This window comes from Nanorana parkeri, unplaced genomic scaffold (genome assembly GCF_000935625.1).
Source record: "Nanorana parkeri isolate BGI_ZX_2015 unplaced genomic scaffold, ASM93562v1 scaffold718, whole genome shotgun sequence".
Taxonomy (NCBI): domain Eukaryota; kingdom Metazoa; phylum Chordata; class Amphibia; order Anura; family Dicroglossidae; genus Nanorana; species Nanorana parkeri.
Genome location: NW_017306986.1, coordinates 583,567 through 603,314, shown reverse-complemented (window position 1 = coordinate 603,314; position 19,748 = coordinate 583,567). Strand labels below are relative to the sequence as shown.

Below are 19,748 nucleotides of genomic sequence, written 5' to 3'. Positions count from 1 at the left end.
ATTATGTTAACAATGTACAATAGTATCTTGCTGCTCATAATCCCCGATCATACACCTCTATATACACTATATTTTATTCACCTTTTATATCAGTAGATGTGTTTTTATAAGAATTTTGTGCACTTTGGCTTGTAGCTTTTGACTGGCCATACAAATAGTTTTTATTACATTTTTTATTAATATTTTTATTTTCTAATTTTTGATTGCCAGATGGAATAATTCACCCGTTTACACATTTTTCAACCAGATTTTATTTATGTATTATTCACATTATAACTTGTTTCCACACGACAATATTTTATTTATTTACATATGCTACACATATTTTGCGATATTTACATTGTTAACATAATATTTAATATTTATTCACGAACACATTTACCTTCCTTTTTTCGACTTGTATTTTCAGTATACAGCCGCAATTAGGATTTGATCAGTGGCACTGTATTTAGTTTGTGATATTTTCACATTTTCACACAACTTAAAGACCAATTAAAAGGTGGATCACACACAACCAAGCGCAGCACCCCGGCTTACACTTGATCACGTTGATAGATATTGCTGCAGCTGGTTAATTTCTGTAAATATATCCTAGCGCAACTACCCTGGTTGCAATATACAGTGCCAATGGTCCCACAGACAAACCCTCCAAAATCAGACCGTACCCCTAAGAGGTGTGGAAAGAATTTACAGAGGGGAGTGGCATTCTGTATCCAGCATCAGACAAAATAATTAAAATACTGTGCAGTTTTTTTGTGCTTGTAATAGAGAACAATCAATTGTATATCTTGTGTGTTTTACCACTTGCTTGTGGCAGTGTTATAAGTGACTTCAAAGTAGCTGTGACTGTTACTAGATGACTGTTTTTTCATAATCCATCCTCCAGGAGGGTTCACTAGAAAGATGGCTGCTTCCACCTGCAGGGAAACACAAGATCCCAGGGAGCCATTGGTAGCATGAGTTCCTGTGTTTTCTGCCTCCTGCAAACCTGCTGTGACCACCTGGTTTCTTATTTTCTCCCCAAAAAGTCAGTGGCAGGTGTCCGAGGCCTCTCCCTTTACCAGCCAAAGTACAAGCAAGCAGATCAGTGGGTCCTTCGGTTTTGAGGCAGAGGGGCAATGGGAAAAGTATCTGGTGCTGGGTTACGTTTAGCTATACTCTTCATACCTTTACCCATTCTCCCTTGGCACTGTTAGGGGTATTGAGCTAGTTTTCCCAACTCTTCTGCACTTCCGCTAGCTCTCTGATTCCCATCATCTGATGCCACCTGTCCTTTCCTGGGTGCACACATGGTGTGACTCACTTACTCCCAGCCCACTTCTATTTCCCTGTGTATATGTGGGGTACCTGGGCTCGTTTTGTCAGGGTGTTCTGCTGTAGTGGTTTTCCCCTGTCACGGGGTCAGGTGGTGATAAAAGGTTGTAGGTTGGTCATCCGTGCTGGGCAGGTGGTTCTTTTGAGCTCCTTCATAGAGCTGACTTTCTTGACACCTTCAGTCCTTACACCAGGCAGTGCATGTGCATCATTGCCAGGTCTTCCTGCATAGTGAATTCATAGCTGCCCGGAAGCCCATGTCCAGAGCAGGCCTCAGTGATTGCTGATGACTTCCTGTGTGCTTTGGAGTGCAGGGGGATGGTGTTGCAGCAAATGAGACTGCAAGGATTGGTGCCTACATGCGTTCCCCACTGGTCAGAGCACTTCATTATTAGCTGCCCCATGGAAGACAGAAAGGTTGAGGCATCAGTCTTTCAGTGGTGAGTATAGCTGTGGTTCTTTCTCTCCCTTTTGCTTTCTAGGGGTCTGGTAGCAGGGCTTGTGCATTTGCTTATGTGGCCCCCCCTCTTGGCAAGTTGGAATATGTTCACAGTAGGGCTGGTAATGATTAAAATTTTTGTGTTCAATTAATCAAAATTTTTTTTAATTGATTAATTTCAATTAATTATAATGCACATACAGATCCAACTACATTGGCCTATACACATAAAGCACAGCAATGAAGTAATAAAATTTAACTAGGATCACACTAATCCAGCACGTTATTAATCTCACGTGGGGCAACTCAGAATAATAATGTGCTGGATTAGTGTGATCCTAGTTCATTGTATGACTTCATTGCTGTGTTGTATGTGTATAGACCAATGCCTTGGCTGGCGCTCGTGCAGTTTAAAAAAAAAAATAATCAATCAAAAAGATTAATGATTAATCGAGAAATTAATCGTTAATTTGCACAGCCCTAGTTCACAGATTTTGATGGTGTGGCTGTAACCTTCATCCCCCCTCGTCTTTCCCCCTTACGTTGTAACCATAGTGGTGACTGTACCCTCTTATCCCCCATGTGTTATAGATGAAAACTCAGGACAAACCACCTTCAGGCGTTAAGAAACAATGTTGGAATTAGGGTACCAGGCTTGCTTACCTCATGGAAGAAACATTTATATAATTGTTTTAGACAAAGTAGTAGAGCAGAGACTTCAGCTTTGTCGAAGAACCTGAAGTGAAGCTTAAAACAAGAGATTACTTCCACCTTCCAATTCTTTAGCTCTGTATTAGAGGAATTTAAACACTTATCTCCAGTACCAACAGCATCCGATCTCAAAGACCCCCAAGTATCCCAGAGGCCAGAGGTAAAGGACTAGGAGTCGGAAGCTCTCTCAGGCATGAAAGAGAGAGAAGACTTCTCAGCCCCGTCAGATTCAAAAGATAAGGATACTGAAGCAAAAGTGAACAAGCTGAATCTCTTCTACAAGAAACATGTTTTTTGACATTCAATGGAACATATTCTAAAGCAAGCTCAATCTAAATCAGTTCAGCATTGTCTGCACGGGGGTGGTTAGAGGAGGCCAAAGGACAATTCTACCAAGGGAATTTCAGGAGCAAGCTGTGCAGCTTACCATTTGTTAGAAAGCTATTTTTCTAACCACAGCCAGGAAAAATTCTAGAAAGCTTCACCAACAAGAATAAAGAGTTCTTGGACAAATGTTTAACATTTTTGGTCATGAGCCAGGCTATGGGATAACTTCTTTAGCAGAGGTCCCATTACTTACATTGCTGAAGACCGGAAGGGGAAGGGTTTCTATTCACACATTGTCCAGCACAAGCTATTTGGGAAATTCCCTCTCATCAGTTTAAAGAAGCTAAACAAGGTGGTGATGCACAGATGGTTTCGAATGGAACACAATCTACGTACATCATCGGAATCCTTCCTAAGGATACTTTCATGGTAAACTTAGACATCAAGTATGCCTGTCTACAAGTTTCCATAGAAAATAACATCAGCAGTTTCTACACTTTGCAGTGGAAGACTCAATAATTTACACTTTCCATTTCACTATTTTGCACACCACACTATTTTTTTTCTTTTTTACTTCCACCGCTCCAAGCTTGCTCCTGTGATGGACTACAACCTCAATACAAACTAGTAGTCCCTTCACTGGAGCCATTTTTTTAAATGTATTTTATTGTTTATCCGATTAACCGATTAATCGAACTTAATAATCGGCTAACTAATCGATTTTGAAAATAATCGTTAGCTGCAGCTCTAAAGCATATATAAGTTCTAATTTCAGGCCCTCCCCTTTGGGCTGGCTTAGTCTCCAAGGATTTTTACCAAAATGATTGACACAGATAATAGTGATCCTAAGGAATCGGGGTAAAGGCATCGTCCCTTACCTGTATGACTTCCTGCTGTTTGCAGGTTTCTGTTCATCTCATTTAACGAAGGTGCAAACGACTACAAACCTACTTGGTTGGATCCCCAATTGTGAGGTAAACCTGATTCCAAGTCAGGCAACCCTATCTATCTCACCAATTTGACAGCAGTTTTTTTTTTTTTTGGGTGATTTCTATGTTTAAAGTCAGACTGAGAAATGATGACAGGCGCTACTGAATTATAGGGATTTCAAAGTGCCTCTCTGACACTAGTATGGGATCTTTGGGATAGTGTTGCCCTACCTCTGCATTGCTGAGTGCAACACCCACTGCTAGTACTTGTCTCATGCACTTCAGTAGGATGTACTGCACTGCTGGTTCTTGCCTTGAGCATTTCACTTGGCTGTTCAAATTCTGAAATTGCATGAGACTGTGAGGTCCACTGCTCTCATCATTCATGCTAGGAGTTTTGTGCCTCCTCACTACTGTACATTTTTTGGCAATTGGGACAGTGGCTGTGCTTTTCTTGTACCTGTACTTGGAATCTGGCACTGGTGCTAACTTACACTGGTAGTAATTTGGAGCTGGTACTGGCTGTATATGAACTGGCTCTTGCTGGTACTGGTAGTAATTAGGAACTGGTTTGGGCTGGTACATGTACTGGAAAACCCTGACACTGGCTTTACAGGCACTGGGACTGAATGACATGGTTACTGGCTGTACAGGCACTGGTTCCTGATGGCACTGGCATTTTTTGAGATCTGTACTGTCCATTGACAGTGTGAAACAGGTACTATTCTGGTGCGCAAGCTAGGGGGTGTGGACCAGCATATAAAAAAAATGCTGTGACCCACCCTGGGAGGTGCACCATCTGGCCATTTAATTGCAACAGGCGGGCGGACAGTGGTAAATAGTTTCAAATGATAAACCATTGCTTAACACAGGTCTCATTCCCTCCCACAGGATTATCAGGACAGGCTCCACGCTGATGGCATTTCAAACAAAGCAGAATTAGGAGACCATCATAGTGCCAAACAGTTTTTTTGAGAATTAAAACCCAACCGTAAATCACTTACGATGCAATGGAAAAGGCAGAAGTGAACAATCCAGGACAACATAGCTGAACTGGAAAGTGAGCTGAATTGGAGAATATTTCCAAATCAGCTATTTTTTCCTAGATTGTTCACTTCTCCTGCCTTGTTCACTTCTCCAAACTCTTCACCCTTTTGTGAATAACCCTACCAGTTCCTTGTGTGCGTTTGTCAGTCCCAATGCATGATGGTGTCACAGTGCTGTAGCCCTTCCTACGCATTTCATATGACGACTTTGTCAGGGTCGGTCTTCCACATTAGTGGTCATTATTAGCCTGTGATTGCCCCTTTAACATTTATTGCCCATGGTCCCTCACGCCTTTCCCATAAAAGCCCTCTTTTATTGCATTACTGATCAGTGGTTCCTTATAGCGCCTCCACTAAAACACCTTTTGAATGCATTAGTGGTTAATGCTTCCCTCCCCTCCCACTTTTACCAAACTGTCCTTTCATTTCATTGGTAATCAGTGGGACAAGCACTGTGACTACCGGTGTAAGCTTGCTTGAGGACTTACTTGTGGTAGTCTTCTCATTTACTCAATCAGCTGTATGCTCACAAGGTGGCTCAGCTTTGCAGGCTTTTAACATTTATGGGAGGAGAGGTTAACACTAGTGGCCATAATATTCTTTCAGTACAGCTTTCCTTTAGAACTTACCGTATTTTTCGCTCCATAAGATGCACCTGACCATAAGATGCACCGTGGTTTAGAGGGAAAAAAAGGCAGCTTTTTTTGTTGTGCGGCTGTGCGTGGCTCTGGGGACTTTAATTTTAGGGGGATTTTTAATTTTAGTTTAACTTTATATTTTGTTTTTTACTTTTTCTATTGTTTTGTATTTAACATTTTGTAATTTAACTTTATTTTTTATTTTTTTTTTACATTTTTATTTATTTAATTTTTATCAGGCTGGCTTCTGCACCCGCCCACTGCCTGCTGTCAATCAGCAGAGGAGGGACCTGAAGTTCTCCATCAAGTCCACCTCTGTTGATACCAGGCAGTGGGCGGGTGCAATAGCCAGCCTGTTATTGGCTACTGCAATTTCAAAGAGCCAATAACAGGTTGGCTATTGCGGTCAGCTGCTGAAATGGACAACCATTGCGCGGACAGTAGAGGATCGCGAACGCCGCAGAGGGGTGAGTAGACGGCACTGTGAGGAAGCTCACAGACTGTGGGAGGTTTCTCCTTACAGTCTGTAATCGGCTGCCTGTCCCCACTGACACAGATCGCTGCAGCCGATTACAGACTGTAAGGAGAAACCACTGACAGTCTGTGAGGCTGCAGCGGAGAGAATGGGATGGGCACAGACTGTGCTGCCTTGCACTAGCGCTTGGACTGGGTACACTGTCAGCCCCCAGGCGCCTCAGCTCTCACACACACCACCCTTCGGGAGCCGCTGAATGCATGTGTGTGTGTGACAGCTGGGGGAATATTCGCTCCATAAGACGCACGGACATTTTTGCCCGCCTTTTGGGGGGGAAAAAGTGCGTCTTATGGAGTGTGAAATACGGTATACCTTTACACTGTCTCCTTCAGATCCCTCCTCTGCTGATTGACAGCAGGAAATGGGTGGGTGCAATAGCCAACCTGCTATTGCAATTTAAAATAGCCAATAGAAGGCTGGCTATTGCTCCCAGCCACTGCCTACTGTGTTTACATTCAGCTGTGAAGTGAAAAGGACAACTAATCGATTATGAAACTAATGGTTAGTTGCAGTGCTAGTTAAGTAACACTTCTTGGTATTGTAACAACCAGGAATATCAGTTGGAATTTCAACATTTTTCTAGACTTTGCTTTGCTCTTGAAAAGTTCCAGTTTTGAGCTTGTTCTTATTTCAACACGGGTCATATTTCCTTCTTTTTCTCTTTTCCTGCTTTGATATCTCTGTTAGACGTTCATTTTCCTTTTCTTTTTACAGTTCGTCTTGCTTTTTGATTCTCCCCTGCAGGTTACACAAGAAGCTGGTGAATTTATGATCACTTTCCCATATGGGTATCATGCCGGTTTCAATCATGGCTTCAACTGTGCCGAATCAACAAATTTTGCTTCAGTCAGATGGATTGATTACGGAAAAATGGCCAAGCTGGTAAGTTGATGATTTGACTCAGACAAACGTTTGTTATCCTGCTGTGCTTCATGAAACCTGCATTGTAAAATTACAAGTTTACAATCTCAGCATATCGGGCTGTTAGTGTTTTGCTCAGTTTCCACTGATTGCAAGTTGGTAGACTAATAATATATCATTGAGGAAGCCATGCTCGTTTCTTGTCAGGTTGCTGAAGACTGGCAGGTGAACACAGGTGACCTCAGGACAGCCTTTTTGTGTAGATCCCCTGTAACATTTTAAATGATTGTAATTCAAAAGAAGCCTAATTGGACTCTCCATGGTTTCGTTTAGGAAAGAATGCTACTCATTTACTACCAGCTAAATCCACCTAATTTCTGTGATGATATTTCTTTCCCTTTCCTGTATGCGGTTTGATATTTTTGTCTGTCACTGATTGGTAAGAACAAATGTGTACACCGAATTCAGTTTTATTCATTATCACAAATTTTTCTCCATCACAGTTTGGTTCACCGAAACGTATTGTGCTGGGCTCTCATTTCTTGTAGTTCATAAATTTATTATATGGCCCTTTTTTTCACTAATGTTGCACAGTACAGCAGTGATTATTGTTCTATTTGAATCAATAATATGTCAAGTTTACATTTTTGCTTAACAAGAAAAAGTTGTTTGTTACCAAAGTTTTCCATAAAGCATATCATTGTACAAGGCCCCCTGGATTGTCCAGACTAAAGTGATAAAAAATGATCGTATACCTGAATATTTTTGTTTAGTACTTAGTAATGTCTCTAGCACTGAGGTGGAAGTCTATGTAACCTGTTAAGAGAATGGGTTCTTTTCACATGAATGTACAGGTGAAACTCGAATAATTAGAATATCGTGCAAAGTTCATTTATTTCACTAATGCAACTTAAAAGGTGAAACTAATATATGAGAGAGACTCATTACATGCAAAGCAAGATAATTCAAGCCGTGATTTGTCATAATTGTGATGATTATGGCTTACAGCTCATGAAAACCCCAAGAACCCCAAATCCACAACCTCAAAAAAGTAGATTATTACATGCAATCAATAAAACAAGGATTGTACATAGAACAATATCGGACCTCTGAAAAGTACAAGCATGCATATGTACTCAGTACTTGGTTTGGGCCCCTTTTGCAGCACTTACTGCAATTACTTTTGCACGATATTCTAATTATTCGAGTTTCACCTGTAATTGGACCAAAAGATAAGTATCTGGCTCCAATGCCAGTGAGAAAAACAGGCTTATGTTCAACAGTATAATGCAGAAGATCCATTTATTATACAATCCACAGCGCAGCATTTTGGACCTGTATGATCTTTGTCGGGTGCTCAGTCATAGTGAGGATATCCACCACTTCTTTTTTTTTTTTTAACATAGAATCATGAATGAGACAATTAATCTCTAAAATGTTAAACTATAATAATAGGAGTGCAATACGAGATGTAAAGAAGCCCTGTTTAGTACGAACCGCAACAAACACACAAACTCATCAATTTAAACTTGTTGGTTTCAAAGTATCCTGTTTAATAATCCAAAACATTTCTCTTCCATGCACCTCTGTTTCAGGTCACAAACGTCAAGGCTGCATTTTCCTCTTTAACTTTCCTGGAGATAAAGGGTTAGCCTTTTATCTCCAGCCTTTTATTTTAACTATTTCAGCTAGCCCTGTCTATGAACTCTCTTCTTGGGGCTTATACATCCAAATGGTGTTCCGATGCTCAGTCAAGTGTGGTGTAACCATTTTTGATTTCTGGCTTATATACGCCAATACACATGGGCAATAAGTCAAATAGATTATATCACAACTGCCAGATGAATAAAAAAGCCTTGAGTTGAAATTTTTCAGCAATATGAAGTGTGAAGCACAAAGGTCCTCTTGATCTACAGTCATGGCACAACATCCTGTAATACCGATCAGCAAGCTCAGGGAAGCAAACTGACCACGCCAGCACAGATTTGCTTCAATGCTTGGCATGGTCAGTTTGTTACTGGAAAAGAGGGGAATGGCAGGGTCACCAGGTAAAAAATAGTTTATTACATAAGGAATGCATAACTTAATATTTTAGGGTTAACATTGTCTTTAATTCTGTCATCCAGTCACTTGCATAGAGTTTGTATGTTCCCTGTGTTCACTTGGTTCTCCTCCAATTTCCTCCAAAAAAATGCGTTTGATAAACAGTCGCTGGAATGCTTGTCCTTTTTGAAAGCTATAAAACTTTGTTCTGGGGACAGCTGTAAAATTTTAGATTTCCCATCACTTTCTGTGTCTGTGGGTGAGGGTGAGTCTATCCACTGGGGACACAGACAACACTACAGGGGTTTCTAATCCTTCCCAACTGTCCAAAACTAAAAAAGCTTTGGCTATGCATACACTTTAGGCTACAGTGGGGCAGAGTGTAGCATAAATTGTAACATGTAATGATTTGTATAATATATTGAGGCTATATAAATATCAGCAATGAACTCTAAGGTTTCTTCTTTTTTTTTTTTTGATATGTGGACATTAAGCTTAACACATTGGCGAATGTTCATCAGCAAAGAACAGTTCCATCAGCAGAAAGAAATCCATCCTCAAAGTATGACCATTGTCTTCATTTAACTGGATAAAATATATAGTGTAATGGCAGGACAACTTTTCATAAAGTCTATCTGTCTCAGTTTTTTTTTCTTCAGAACTGTAGATTGTTGAAGGGTAAAATGCCTTTCAGTGATAACAAGGAGTTAATACAAACCATTATGGCCCTTTCTTCCCCAGTTCAGTATTGCTTATTACAGGACTTTGTTTGCCCTTCGCAGGTGACTTTGGAAGTGACTTCAGTGGATTAATTGTAGACATAAACATAATACCACTCAATAATGTATTCAAAATTGTAGTGCTGAGCGCATACAGGAAAAGTGATGGCAAAATCTCCAGTCATGAGTTTAAGCTGTCAATATGACCTTAAGGTGAAATCATTGACTACTAATGCTGTATTTAGCTGGCTGAGGTGAACGCTGTAATCAAGCTTGTTTTCTTGCTTTGTAATCTGTGCCTTCATTTGTTAAGCACGGAGTTATTTCCAGCATACTTAATGATAGCAGAGATGCTACATTATATTGGAAAACCTACTTATAGCTCACATTTGTATTTTCTATGATTTTCCATTTGGAAGAGGATTGTGTCAGTATTTTTTGCAATTTCTATGTGTTGTGGAGTGAATGGTTGTGTTTTTTGTTTCTGACTTCTCTATACATTACCTTTTTTAAAAAAATGTTTTTCATATTTTGATACTGTGGTTTAAGATGTCTATATCTTTTCAGAGGCCCTTAAAAGCTAGAGCAGAAAAAGAAATGATTGGCACTGTCACCACCCTGTCCTACATTTATAACATGTTCAGGCTGATTTCTAACTAAAGCCAGGATAAATAAGCGAACAACCAGTTTTATTTAGTTGGATTATGTAAACGGGAAAAATTAATTCAGAAGTTTGGTTTCTATAGGCAACAGGCAACAGGCAACAAAGGTTTTGTGAATGGCCACAATGTTTTATTAATATAGTGCAGTATTTTGCAGTATTTGCTGTAATTTTTGTTGCAGCTGTTCAGTGCTCACTCAAGTATATTTTTAGCTTGTCCTCCTGCTACACCAGGTATGTGAAATGTGTTTTGTTTGCCATGATGAAGGTATGTTGGGTGGAAAGATAATGCACATACTGGCTTCAAGCATATCTCTGGGGTTCCAGTAATGAGGTCTGATGGCTAAGCTCAGGCACCCCAAACAGTTGCACTCCATTTTGCCTTGTTGCTCTATCCACTGAATTCAGAAGAATCCAAAGTAGAATCTTGGCTAAAAGACATACATTTGTCAGTATGTGAAACAGCAATGCGTCCATATGTAGAAGGCTTAAACTTAAAGTAGATGTAGGGCTTGAGGGGCAATTTCAAGCCTATGCCTTTCTACTAGGGATGCACCGATACCACTTTTTTAAGGCCGAGTACGAGTTCCGATACTTTTTTTCAAGTACTCGCCGATACCAATTACTGATACTTTTTCTTAAAGGGACAGGTCACATTTTTTCTAAAGCAATACAAAATCATGATTTTAGGTCAGTTTCTTAATATTATGAAGAACATGAACACTCTGTAGTGTGGCACAGCTATATCCAATTCTGCATACCTGGCTTTATATTATAAAGTTCTTATAATATAAAGCCAGGTATGCTTTATAAAGCCAGAAGTGACTGGTGAGGAAGCCTGTCAATCATCCAATCGGCCAATCAGCGGGAGAAGAGGTCAGAATGGAGCAGATGACAGAGGAGGTCGCGGCCATCTTGCTTCATTGAAGACGCGATGGAGGTCCTGTGTGCGGCGGATCTGGGTCCCTGAAGATGGCGGACGCGGCACGGGTACTCGAATAATATATTGGAGTATTTGCACGAGTACGAGTACTCATGCAAATACTCGGTATCGCCGCCGATACCGGTGCTTGTATCGGTGCATCCCTACTTTCTACTTTCAAATATTATAGTAATGTGAGAGCTAATCACTTTTAATGTCTATAATGTTGTCAACTAAACAGTGCTATGTACAGATAAGGACACATTTAAGTCTTGGAGCCTAAATCGGGTCAGTTTATTCCCAAATTACCTTCTTCATGCTTATTCCTCACTCCGGAAATGGATTCGGCACTCACTGGAGCTTGCTTCAAAGATTTTGTTATTGCACTTAACCAGGGTACATACAGGAATACTGCAGAATTTAACATTGCTTACTCGTATGGTAATGACTCCAAGGGACTTTAAGTACTGGTAAATGGTCAATGTGTCGGCATTCTGCAGTGTTCCTGTATGTACCCCGCTTAAATACAATAGACATATGTAGTGCAGTAACAAGCCGAATGTGCATCCAGATATCTTGGTATGTGTGAGGTTACAAAGCTATGTTTTTGCCATTTAGCAGTTCTCTATTTTCTTGGGAAATTTGGAAGATAGATCTCTGAATGGCATTGTCTGAGGGCCAGGCCTTAAATTGGCTGACAACTGTTTTATAGAAGAAACGCACAAATACTCGTCTGTTTCACGAGTATGTAAGAGTGAGTGGTACAAAGAAAACCAGAATTCTGCAGGCATAAGCTGCTTCTTTTTGATTTAAATTTTGAGATATTAGAGTTGTAAGAGTGGATGCATTGTTGGGCAAAAAAACCCCTTTAAAAAAATTTGTTTGTGTACTTTATAGTACTAATCTGTACTAGTAAAAATATATTTCTCTCGCTGTTGTCAGGTGGCAGTAAATTATGCTGTTGCCACCATAGAGAATTGTTCTTGTCAAGTTTTTTTTAATAATATGGAAGAAAGCGATTCCAGAGCAACGGTCGATGGTAGCATATTTTATTTTATAAAGTGTGGACAAATTATTACACACTTACACTGTTAGTGATTTTGCAGTCACTGTTAAAGAAGGAAATGCTAGCATTGTTCACTATTTTGGGTACAGCTATTTACAGCTTCCTTTGCTGACATTTTGAGTTGTTAGCTCATGCATACTTTGCAGCAGGAGCTGCTGTGAAGCATGCTCTGTGTGGGTGTGCTACATGAAAGTGGTGGCCTGCAGGTTGTATTTCATTTTTCTTTTCCCTTGGTGGAATGAAATGCTGTTGTTTTGATGTTGGGATTGATGAATTTGTTTGCTGTTGCATTCATTAGCTTCACATCAAAAACCTGACAGCCTGTTAAATGAAACTTTAGTGTGGATTTTGTGCCTTACTATTTGGAAACATTCCTAACAACTGGATTTCTTTATTCTTAAATTGTACTTTTGTACACATTGTTGAAGCATTCAGCTTTTAGTACTTCTGTACTTAAATATTTATTGGAATACTTCTAGATACCTCTAGATACCATGAAGCATGCTGGATATAGGCCCTATGGGGGCCTTATTATAGACACACAGTTTTGTTATGGCGTTCATTATGTGTTTGGCAGAGCCCTAATTCATTGCAGTAGGTGTCCCTGATTGTATATGTAGACATATCATAAGGACCCTGTTTAAATGGATTTAACACCATTTAATGTGCATTGTGTGGTGAAAGCAGTAGCCAACAATGATTACACATAGGTCTTGTGCTGTGTTCTTTGATGCATATTGGCAAACCAGCAGTAAAATGTCCCTGCTTTGGTTTCTGATTAGTTTCTGTAGATAGTTTATAGAGTTTTATGGCTTTTAGTGAATCCAGTAAAAAAAAAAAGAAATTTACCCAAAGTGAAATAAATAATAATAAAAAAGACTTACTATTAATTGCATTGGCAGTGTTTGAAATATATTGATAGCAGAGCCAAAACACGGGTAGTATTCTTTTCAAGCCTACAGTAATGTTTAATCCATGCAACGCGTACATTGTGCATATTAATTTTGTTACTACAACCTTTATGCATGATAGATACAGTTCCACTGTAAAAGTAAAAAGGTAGCAACTTACATTTCTGCATGGCAGGGCTTTTGAAGAAGCAGCTGTTATAGTTAGTAGATACACTTACATCAGAAGAGCCAGGGCAGATAAATGACTTTATATATTTCCTCTGATCAGTCACATTTGTTAGTTGGCACATTCCAACAAAGGCAGGAGTTGAGACAGCAGAGGAGAGGGAGGCACATTTTCTGTATTCAGTGGTTCCTCCTGGCTTGATTGATGAGAGAAGCAATGTAAACGGCAGCTGCTTATCTCTACCAATACATATTGTAGCATCCTGGCTGCTGCAAGCACAGATACCACATAGCACCATATGTCAAAGAGAAAAGGGACTGACTTGGTAAACCATAGAAAGCTGCCATCAAAAGTCTTGTACATTTAGATTATGTGCTAGATTAACTTTAGTTTTCTGCACATCATGGCCAACTGCAATGAGCAATTAACATTTCCAGAGCATTAGACATATCTGACTTGTGTGCTGCGCTAGGGAGATATTTAAGAATAGCAACCACTCTGTTCCTTGCTGGAAAAGAGATTTGCAGAATATCAAGGTAAAGGCTTCGAGGGCCATTTAAATGAAGTTTCTCTAATAAAACTTGTCTAAATGTAAAAGTAGTCAGGAATAGTAGTTTGTGGGTCTTTATTTACCTCTTTGGAAGAAGCAGAAAAAGTTTACACAAGTTAAATTACTTTTATATTAATAATTATGACCCTTTCGGTTATTCTCTTTTTTAAAGGTCTGTCTGTTTCATAGGAGCAGCTAGAAACAGATTTCTCATTTTGCTTTTACTCTTTTCCTGTGTTTATCATGCTGCCAATAATATTATAACAGATACCAAATCATGTAGCGCAATCAATCATTTCAATTTTTGCTCCAAAATGTTACAGGTTGTGTATTAAGTGTCAAAACGATCTGTTGTAGAATCAATGCTTAATGCAAAGTAATCTGGACTGGAAAACAATTACCATACAATCATGATAAAATTGAAAAGTAATCAAAAATGCAATTAAAAGCACGAAAAGAAAGATTCATATTTTGGTGAAAGTTGGTGCAATTGGAGAGGTGGTATGAGTGGTGAGAAAAGCACGGGACAGCGCCTTCCATTCTGAGAACATCTATTGAGGTTTGACCCTGTTCAAAAATTAACGTCTTATATAAAGGTTCTGCTGCCCCCCTTACCGGATACCCCTTGGATGGATGAGACGGGTGCACGTAAAATATGCAGAAATACGCTGTCTGGATGCATCTCAGTTCCATTCTGTTTTTGCGCATTTTTACGCTACGCAAATATACGGTTCCATATGCAGCTATGTGTATGGAGCCATTTATTTGCATATGCTGCAATACACGCTTATCCCGCAGACTTTTTACTCGTCTCAAAGCAAATTCTTCTTTATTGACGCATGATGTGACATTATAAGGCTTCATACACACACAACGCAAGAGCAAAATTGTATATTGCATATATACACGTACATGCGCGGTATATGCGTGCACTATATGCAATCCCAGAATGCATAATTTGTCATAGAAATCTTAAGGAATTGTACGTGCGTAAAATGCGCAGAAATACGCTGACCGGACGCATCTCGGTTTCATTCTGTTTTTGCGCATTTTTACGCTACGCAAATATACGGCTCCATACGCAGCTATGTGCATGGAGCCATTTATTTGCATATGCTGCAATATGCGCGGCAGTGTGAATGAGGCCTAAATGTAACGTTTCGGGGGCACGCCATATTCCCTTCCGCAGAATGTTGCATGCGACATCATGCGTCAATAAAGAAGAATTTGCTTTGACACCAGCAAAAGGTGTGCTGGTGACGTTCCTTATGCAGACTTTATGCTCAAAAATTAAAGGGCTTCTGAAACATGTTGAAGTCCAATTGGATTTTCGGTGTAAATCAGCTAATACATTCCAGATGCATAGAATCAAAAGGTGTTCAATGGCCAGTTAATTTAAGTTATTGGTTCAAAAGGTCTCGATGTCTCTTATTTTCTTTCTAAAGCAGATACAGCCTGAGTAGAAAAGCCTGTTCCCTGCAAGCATCGATCTAGTGGGACCTTTGCACTTCGTGTGGAAGCACCTCTTACTCCATCAGACCTATAGCACTTCAATTACCAAAGCTCATGCTCCCTGCTGATTGTTGAGCTTTGGCTCTGACTTATGATGGGGCATGTCACACCTCTGCAGAAGGGTTACTGTTAACCATAGAGAGCAAGTGTCTCACTCTGTTAGCAGGACATAGGCTTTTCTGCTCTTCAGGCTGCTATGGAAATAAAAGACATTGAGTGAGACATTGAACACCTTTTGTCTTGATACACCCGGAATGTTTTTAGCTGTTTTTATTCGGAAGGTTTTGGTTGAGCTTTAATCTTGCACAGTGACCACTGTTCTTTTGTTTCTGGGATTGTAAAGCACTGAGTTTGCATTAATGGGTCAGAGGCATAGAAAGCACATGTGGCTATGAAGTGTACAATGCTACAACCTTCAGTGCATAAGCCTGAATCGTTTCATACATTATCATTGTTATAAATGTTTTTTGCGCTGTGTTGGTGTTTGTGTTGTGATAAAATGATACAGGCGTATATTTAATTACAACACAAGGTATTACAATGCACGGCAATGCGTCACAAAGCTTTGCCATGCGCTGCCACAGTTAAATAATGTTTTTTTCAGATAGAACGCATTGCAGTGCATTATTTTTTTCTAACAATGCACTGCAGCGCATGTGCCTGGCGTACACCACAATATGGTGCACGTGTGTGTGTGTGTGTGTGTGTGGGTTGTGCTTTTTTTTACATTTACACATTTTTTATTTATTTTTTATTTGTTATTTACTGTTGGGGGGGCTTCGGGGAAATATTAGGGGTCTAAACAGACCCCCTGACATTTCCCTTTTGAAATAGAAAAACACATTGAGGACACAGAGTCCTCAATGTCTTTTTCTGCAGCCTCAGCACTCAATGAATGGGAAGCTCTCAGTACAAGGGCTTCTCATTCATTCACAAACTGCTGATAGTAAGATATTTACTATCAAGCAGATTCTCAATGGGGAAAAGCTTCTCCCCATTGAGAAATTCATGAATGAACAGGAGGTGATGTAAATCACAGCCTGTTCATTCATAACTGGGGACACATAGTACTATGTGTCCATAGTTATTTACAAACACTGGAGTGATAAGACAATCACTCCAGTGTTTGTGCTGTACACGGAGGATCGGTAAATATCAATGATACTCGCCGATCCTCCGCTCGGCCACGCGCACAGCAGCTGTCATCCTGAAACTGACAGGAGGACAGCGGCTCCACTCTCCTCCCCGCCTGCCTCGATCACGATGATCGAGCGGCAGGCGGGGAGGAGAGCAGAGCCGCTATCCTCCTGTCAGTTTCAGGACGGCAGCGGCTCCCCCTTGGATCCACCACTGACCTGCACACCCGACCCGCTGGACTGACCGGAAGTGACGTCACCAACCTGACGTCACTTCCACCCTCAGACGAGCAGCGCCGCTGATGGGGCCCCAGCTTGTCTTGAAGCCGCTGGAGCGGCAATGCTGGGGCCCTGCGCTGCTGGGCCAATCCTCCATCCCCGGCCCCCTCCTTGCACTTCACCGTCGGCCGATACTCATGTATGGGTCCCGGGCGGGCTCGCCGGCTGCCCGGGCCCCTTACAGGAGTATCGGCCGTACCCCCCCTGACGGCGGCCCTGATTATCAGTAGCAAGAAAATACAATGCTCTAGTGAAGGTATTTTTTGTGTATGAGATAAACATAAGACTATATCCTGCTCATCATATTTTAAATTGGTTCACAAGCAACAAAGATCACCTGGCACTAACAAGCAGTCTGTACACTACTTGGCAAAGGATATTATTAGCATATCATTAGACTCTGTATTGTTTGCGATAGTAGCGTGACATGGCGAAGATGTTTGGTTTAGTTGCAGAATAATGAGGCCGTTGCGACAACCTTTTACCTGTTAAGCTGGCCATACACACTTCTATTTTTTTCCTTCATCCCGTGTTATCATGCCCATCAGTATCCAATATTAACTGATAAAATTGTGTTCAGTACAAATCAATAAATAAATGATCTCCAACTAACAATCGATAAATAAATAAATAGTGGCTAATGAAATAACCTTAGAATTTGTATTACCTTAGAAGTGCCTGGCTGCAAGTTTACATACATTGGACAGCACCCAGCAACCACAAAATCTGTGGTGCTCTGTTATGAAAGTTCCCATTACCTGGGCCTGCCTCTCCTACCTTCTCTGTCTCCCCATTAGCCTATAGGATTAGGGCTAGTGAGTGATTAATCTCTTGCCGTCCGCCCGTTAAGAAAAAACGGACGGACGGCAGACTCACATCAGCGGGTTGCCGTCGCCAGACGGCATTTTTTACTGCTCGCGCGCATTTTTAAGGCTTGACATGTTTGGTGTCTCTTTACCCGACGTGACCCCGTCTTTTATATTTTACCAAAAAATTTGGTAATAATAAATGTTGAAGAATTTAGGGGGAACTGTTTTTAAAAAAACCTAAAGCTGTCAGCTCATTTGCAATATACTGAAATAATTGTGCAGCTAATGAGGTAATTCTAAAAAAGGAACTACATCTCTCAGTAGCGAAGACATTTATGGTCTAGGCCAAGAATGGTGTGCAGTTTTACGGACCACAAAAATGTGCGTGACATGATTTCCCTGCTCTGCCTTGACATAATAGAAGATCCCAAAAATGCACAAATCTCCAAGTGAATTGAAGTGTAATCCCCCCACCCATGATAAACTTTGTTTGGGGGAGGGGTGTAATTAGAACCTCCTAATTGCAGCCGAACTATTTAAAATTGTCATTTTTGTTGATTGTGTTTCCCTTTCTGGATGGTTTTATATTTAATTAGGGCTTGATAATCTTTTCTAGTACCTTCTAGTGCTTTTCAGAAAGGAGCTTTGGGGAAAATTGTGTTTATTTAATTAGTGCTTTTATAAACATACCAATATACTGAAAAAGAAGACGCCATTTTTGTAATTTTGTGGTTGATTTTTTTACATTGAAAAAAGTAAGGCTTTTCAAATTGAAACACGGCTTTTATATTTCATTTTCAGTAAGTAAACTGAAGTCAAATTCAAAGGGCCACTCCACACAAAAGGAATGTTTTATTTTTTGGTAGATGTGACACCATGAAATCTCTACAATTGAGTTCTGAGGTATACACATTTGCTATGAGCATTATTACTTTGGCAGGACCATCTAAGTCTCCAAGAAGGGTGAGAATAGAGCCAGAAACAATGCTACCGTGTTTCCCTGAAAATAAGACAGTGTCTTATTTTTTTTTTTGCACGAAATAAGACACTAGGTCTTATTTTCGGGGGATGTCTTACCTGGCTGCAGCTGTGCTCTGCCGTCCAGGGAGCCACAAACAGGTGGGCGGGCATGCGTGCGGCCGGGGGGGCGTGTCTGGCAGGGGGGCGGGAGGGAGCTGCCTCTCCGCTCGGAACTAAGGAGACGAGGGGGCGGGCATGCGTGCTGCTGGAGGGGGGGCGTGTCGGGTAGGGGGCGGGAGGGAGCTGCCTCTCCGCTCTGATGTCGTCATCCAGAGAGCAACAGCGTGCGGGTAGGTGGACGGGCGAGGGGGCGGGAGGGAGCTGCGGCCGGTCTTCACAGCTACCCCGGAAGTAAGATCTAGCGCTATCTTCGGGGATGTCTGTAATATAAGACCTACCCCGAACTAGGTCTTATTTTCGGGGTAGGTCTTATATTACAGACATCCCCGAAGATAGCGCTAGGTCTTATTTTCGGGGGATGTCTTACTTTCGGGGAAACACGGTAGGTCACTGCAGAACTTCCCAGGAGATGTACTCCACACACCAAACCCTACCAATAACTGAATTATCTGTTTTGGTTGAAAGTCCATGTAATCCCATTTTAATATTTGATGGAAGCTTGTCAGGCACTCTCTGTTATGAGTCTATTTGAGTGCTGCTTTCTTTGTAGATTGAAGACTCCTCCTCATCATGATAGAGATGGATGCATGGATCTGGTAACTTGGGTCCAGAGGTCTCATAGCCAAATCCTTGAGAGATTTTATATCCTGATTTGGCCATCAATATGGTGGAACTTAAATTAGCTTTGTGTGATTGGCCTAACCCTAAGGAGTTTTTTTAATCACTTTGGCTCGTGGTTTTAAAAGCATAGTAAGATGTAATTCAAAGCGATATCCATAATTTATAAATGCGAGTTAATTGACACCAGGTATTTCTATTCTTTAGCAGCTCCCTTGTGTATGGCGTATCAGTCATTGTCCACTAGTACAACTGTGCTACTATGAACTGGCACAGAACAATACACAGAAGGATAGGACTCTATTAAGCCTTATTTACCACACTGGAGCTTTTCAAGGATACTTAAGGTGAATACATGGAAAAGCTATTGTGACAATCTTAATGAGGAGAGGGTTGTTCTTGTGCTTCCCATGCAT

General features: G+C 40.8%; 1 protein-coding gene across 2 annotated transcripts in view; it reads left to right on the top strand.

The window, feature by feature from the left end:
- The window catches only part of KDM4C (lysine demethylase 4C), a 279,255-nt gene that overhangs the window by 86,380 nt on the left and 173,127 nt on the right, over window positions 1-19,748 (top strand). For both annotated transcript variants that reach the window (XM_018564061.1, XM_018564060.1), the window contains exon 8: window positions 6,684-6,821. In XM_018564061.1, coding sequence (XP_018419563.1) covers window positions 6,684-6,821 — 138 coding nt within the window. The remainder of the gene's footprint in view (window positions 1-6,683; window positions 6,822-19,748) is intronic.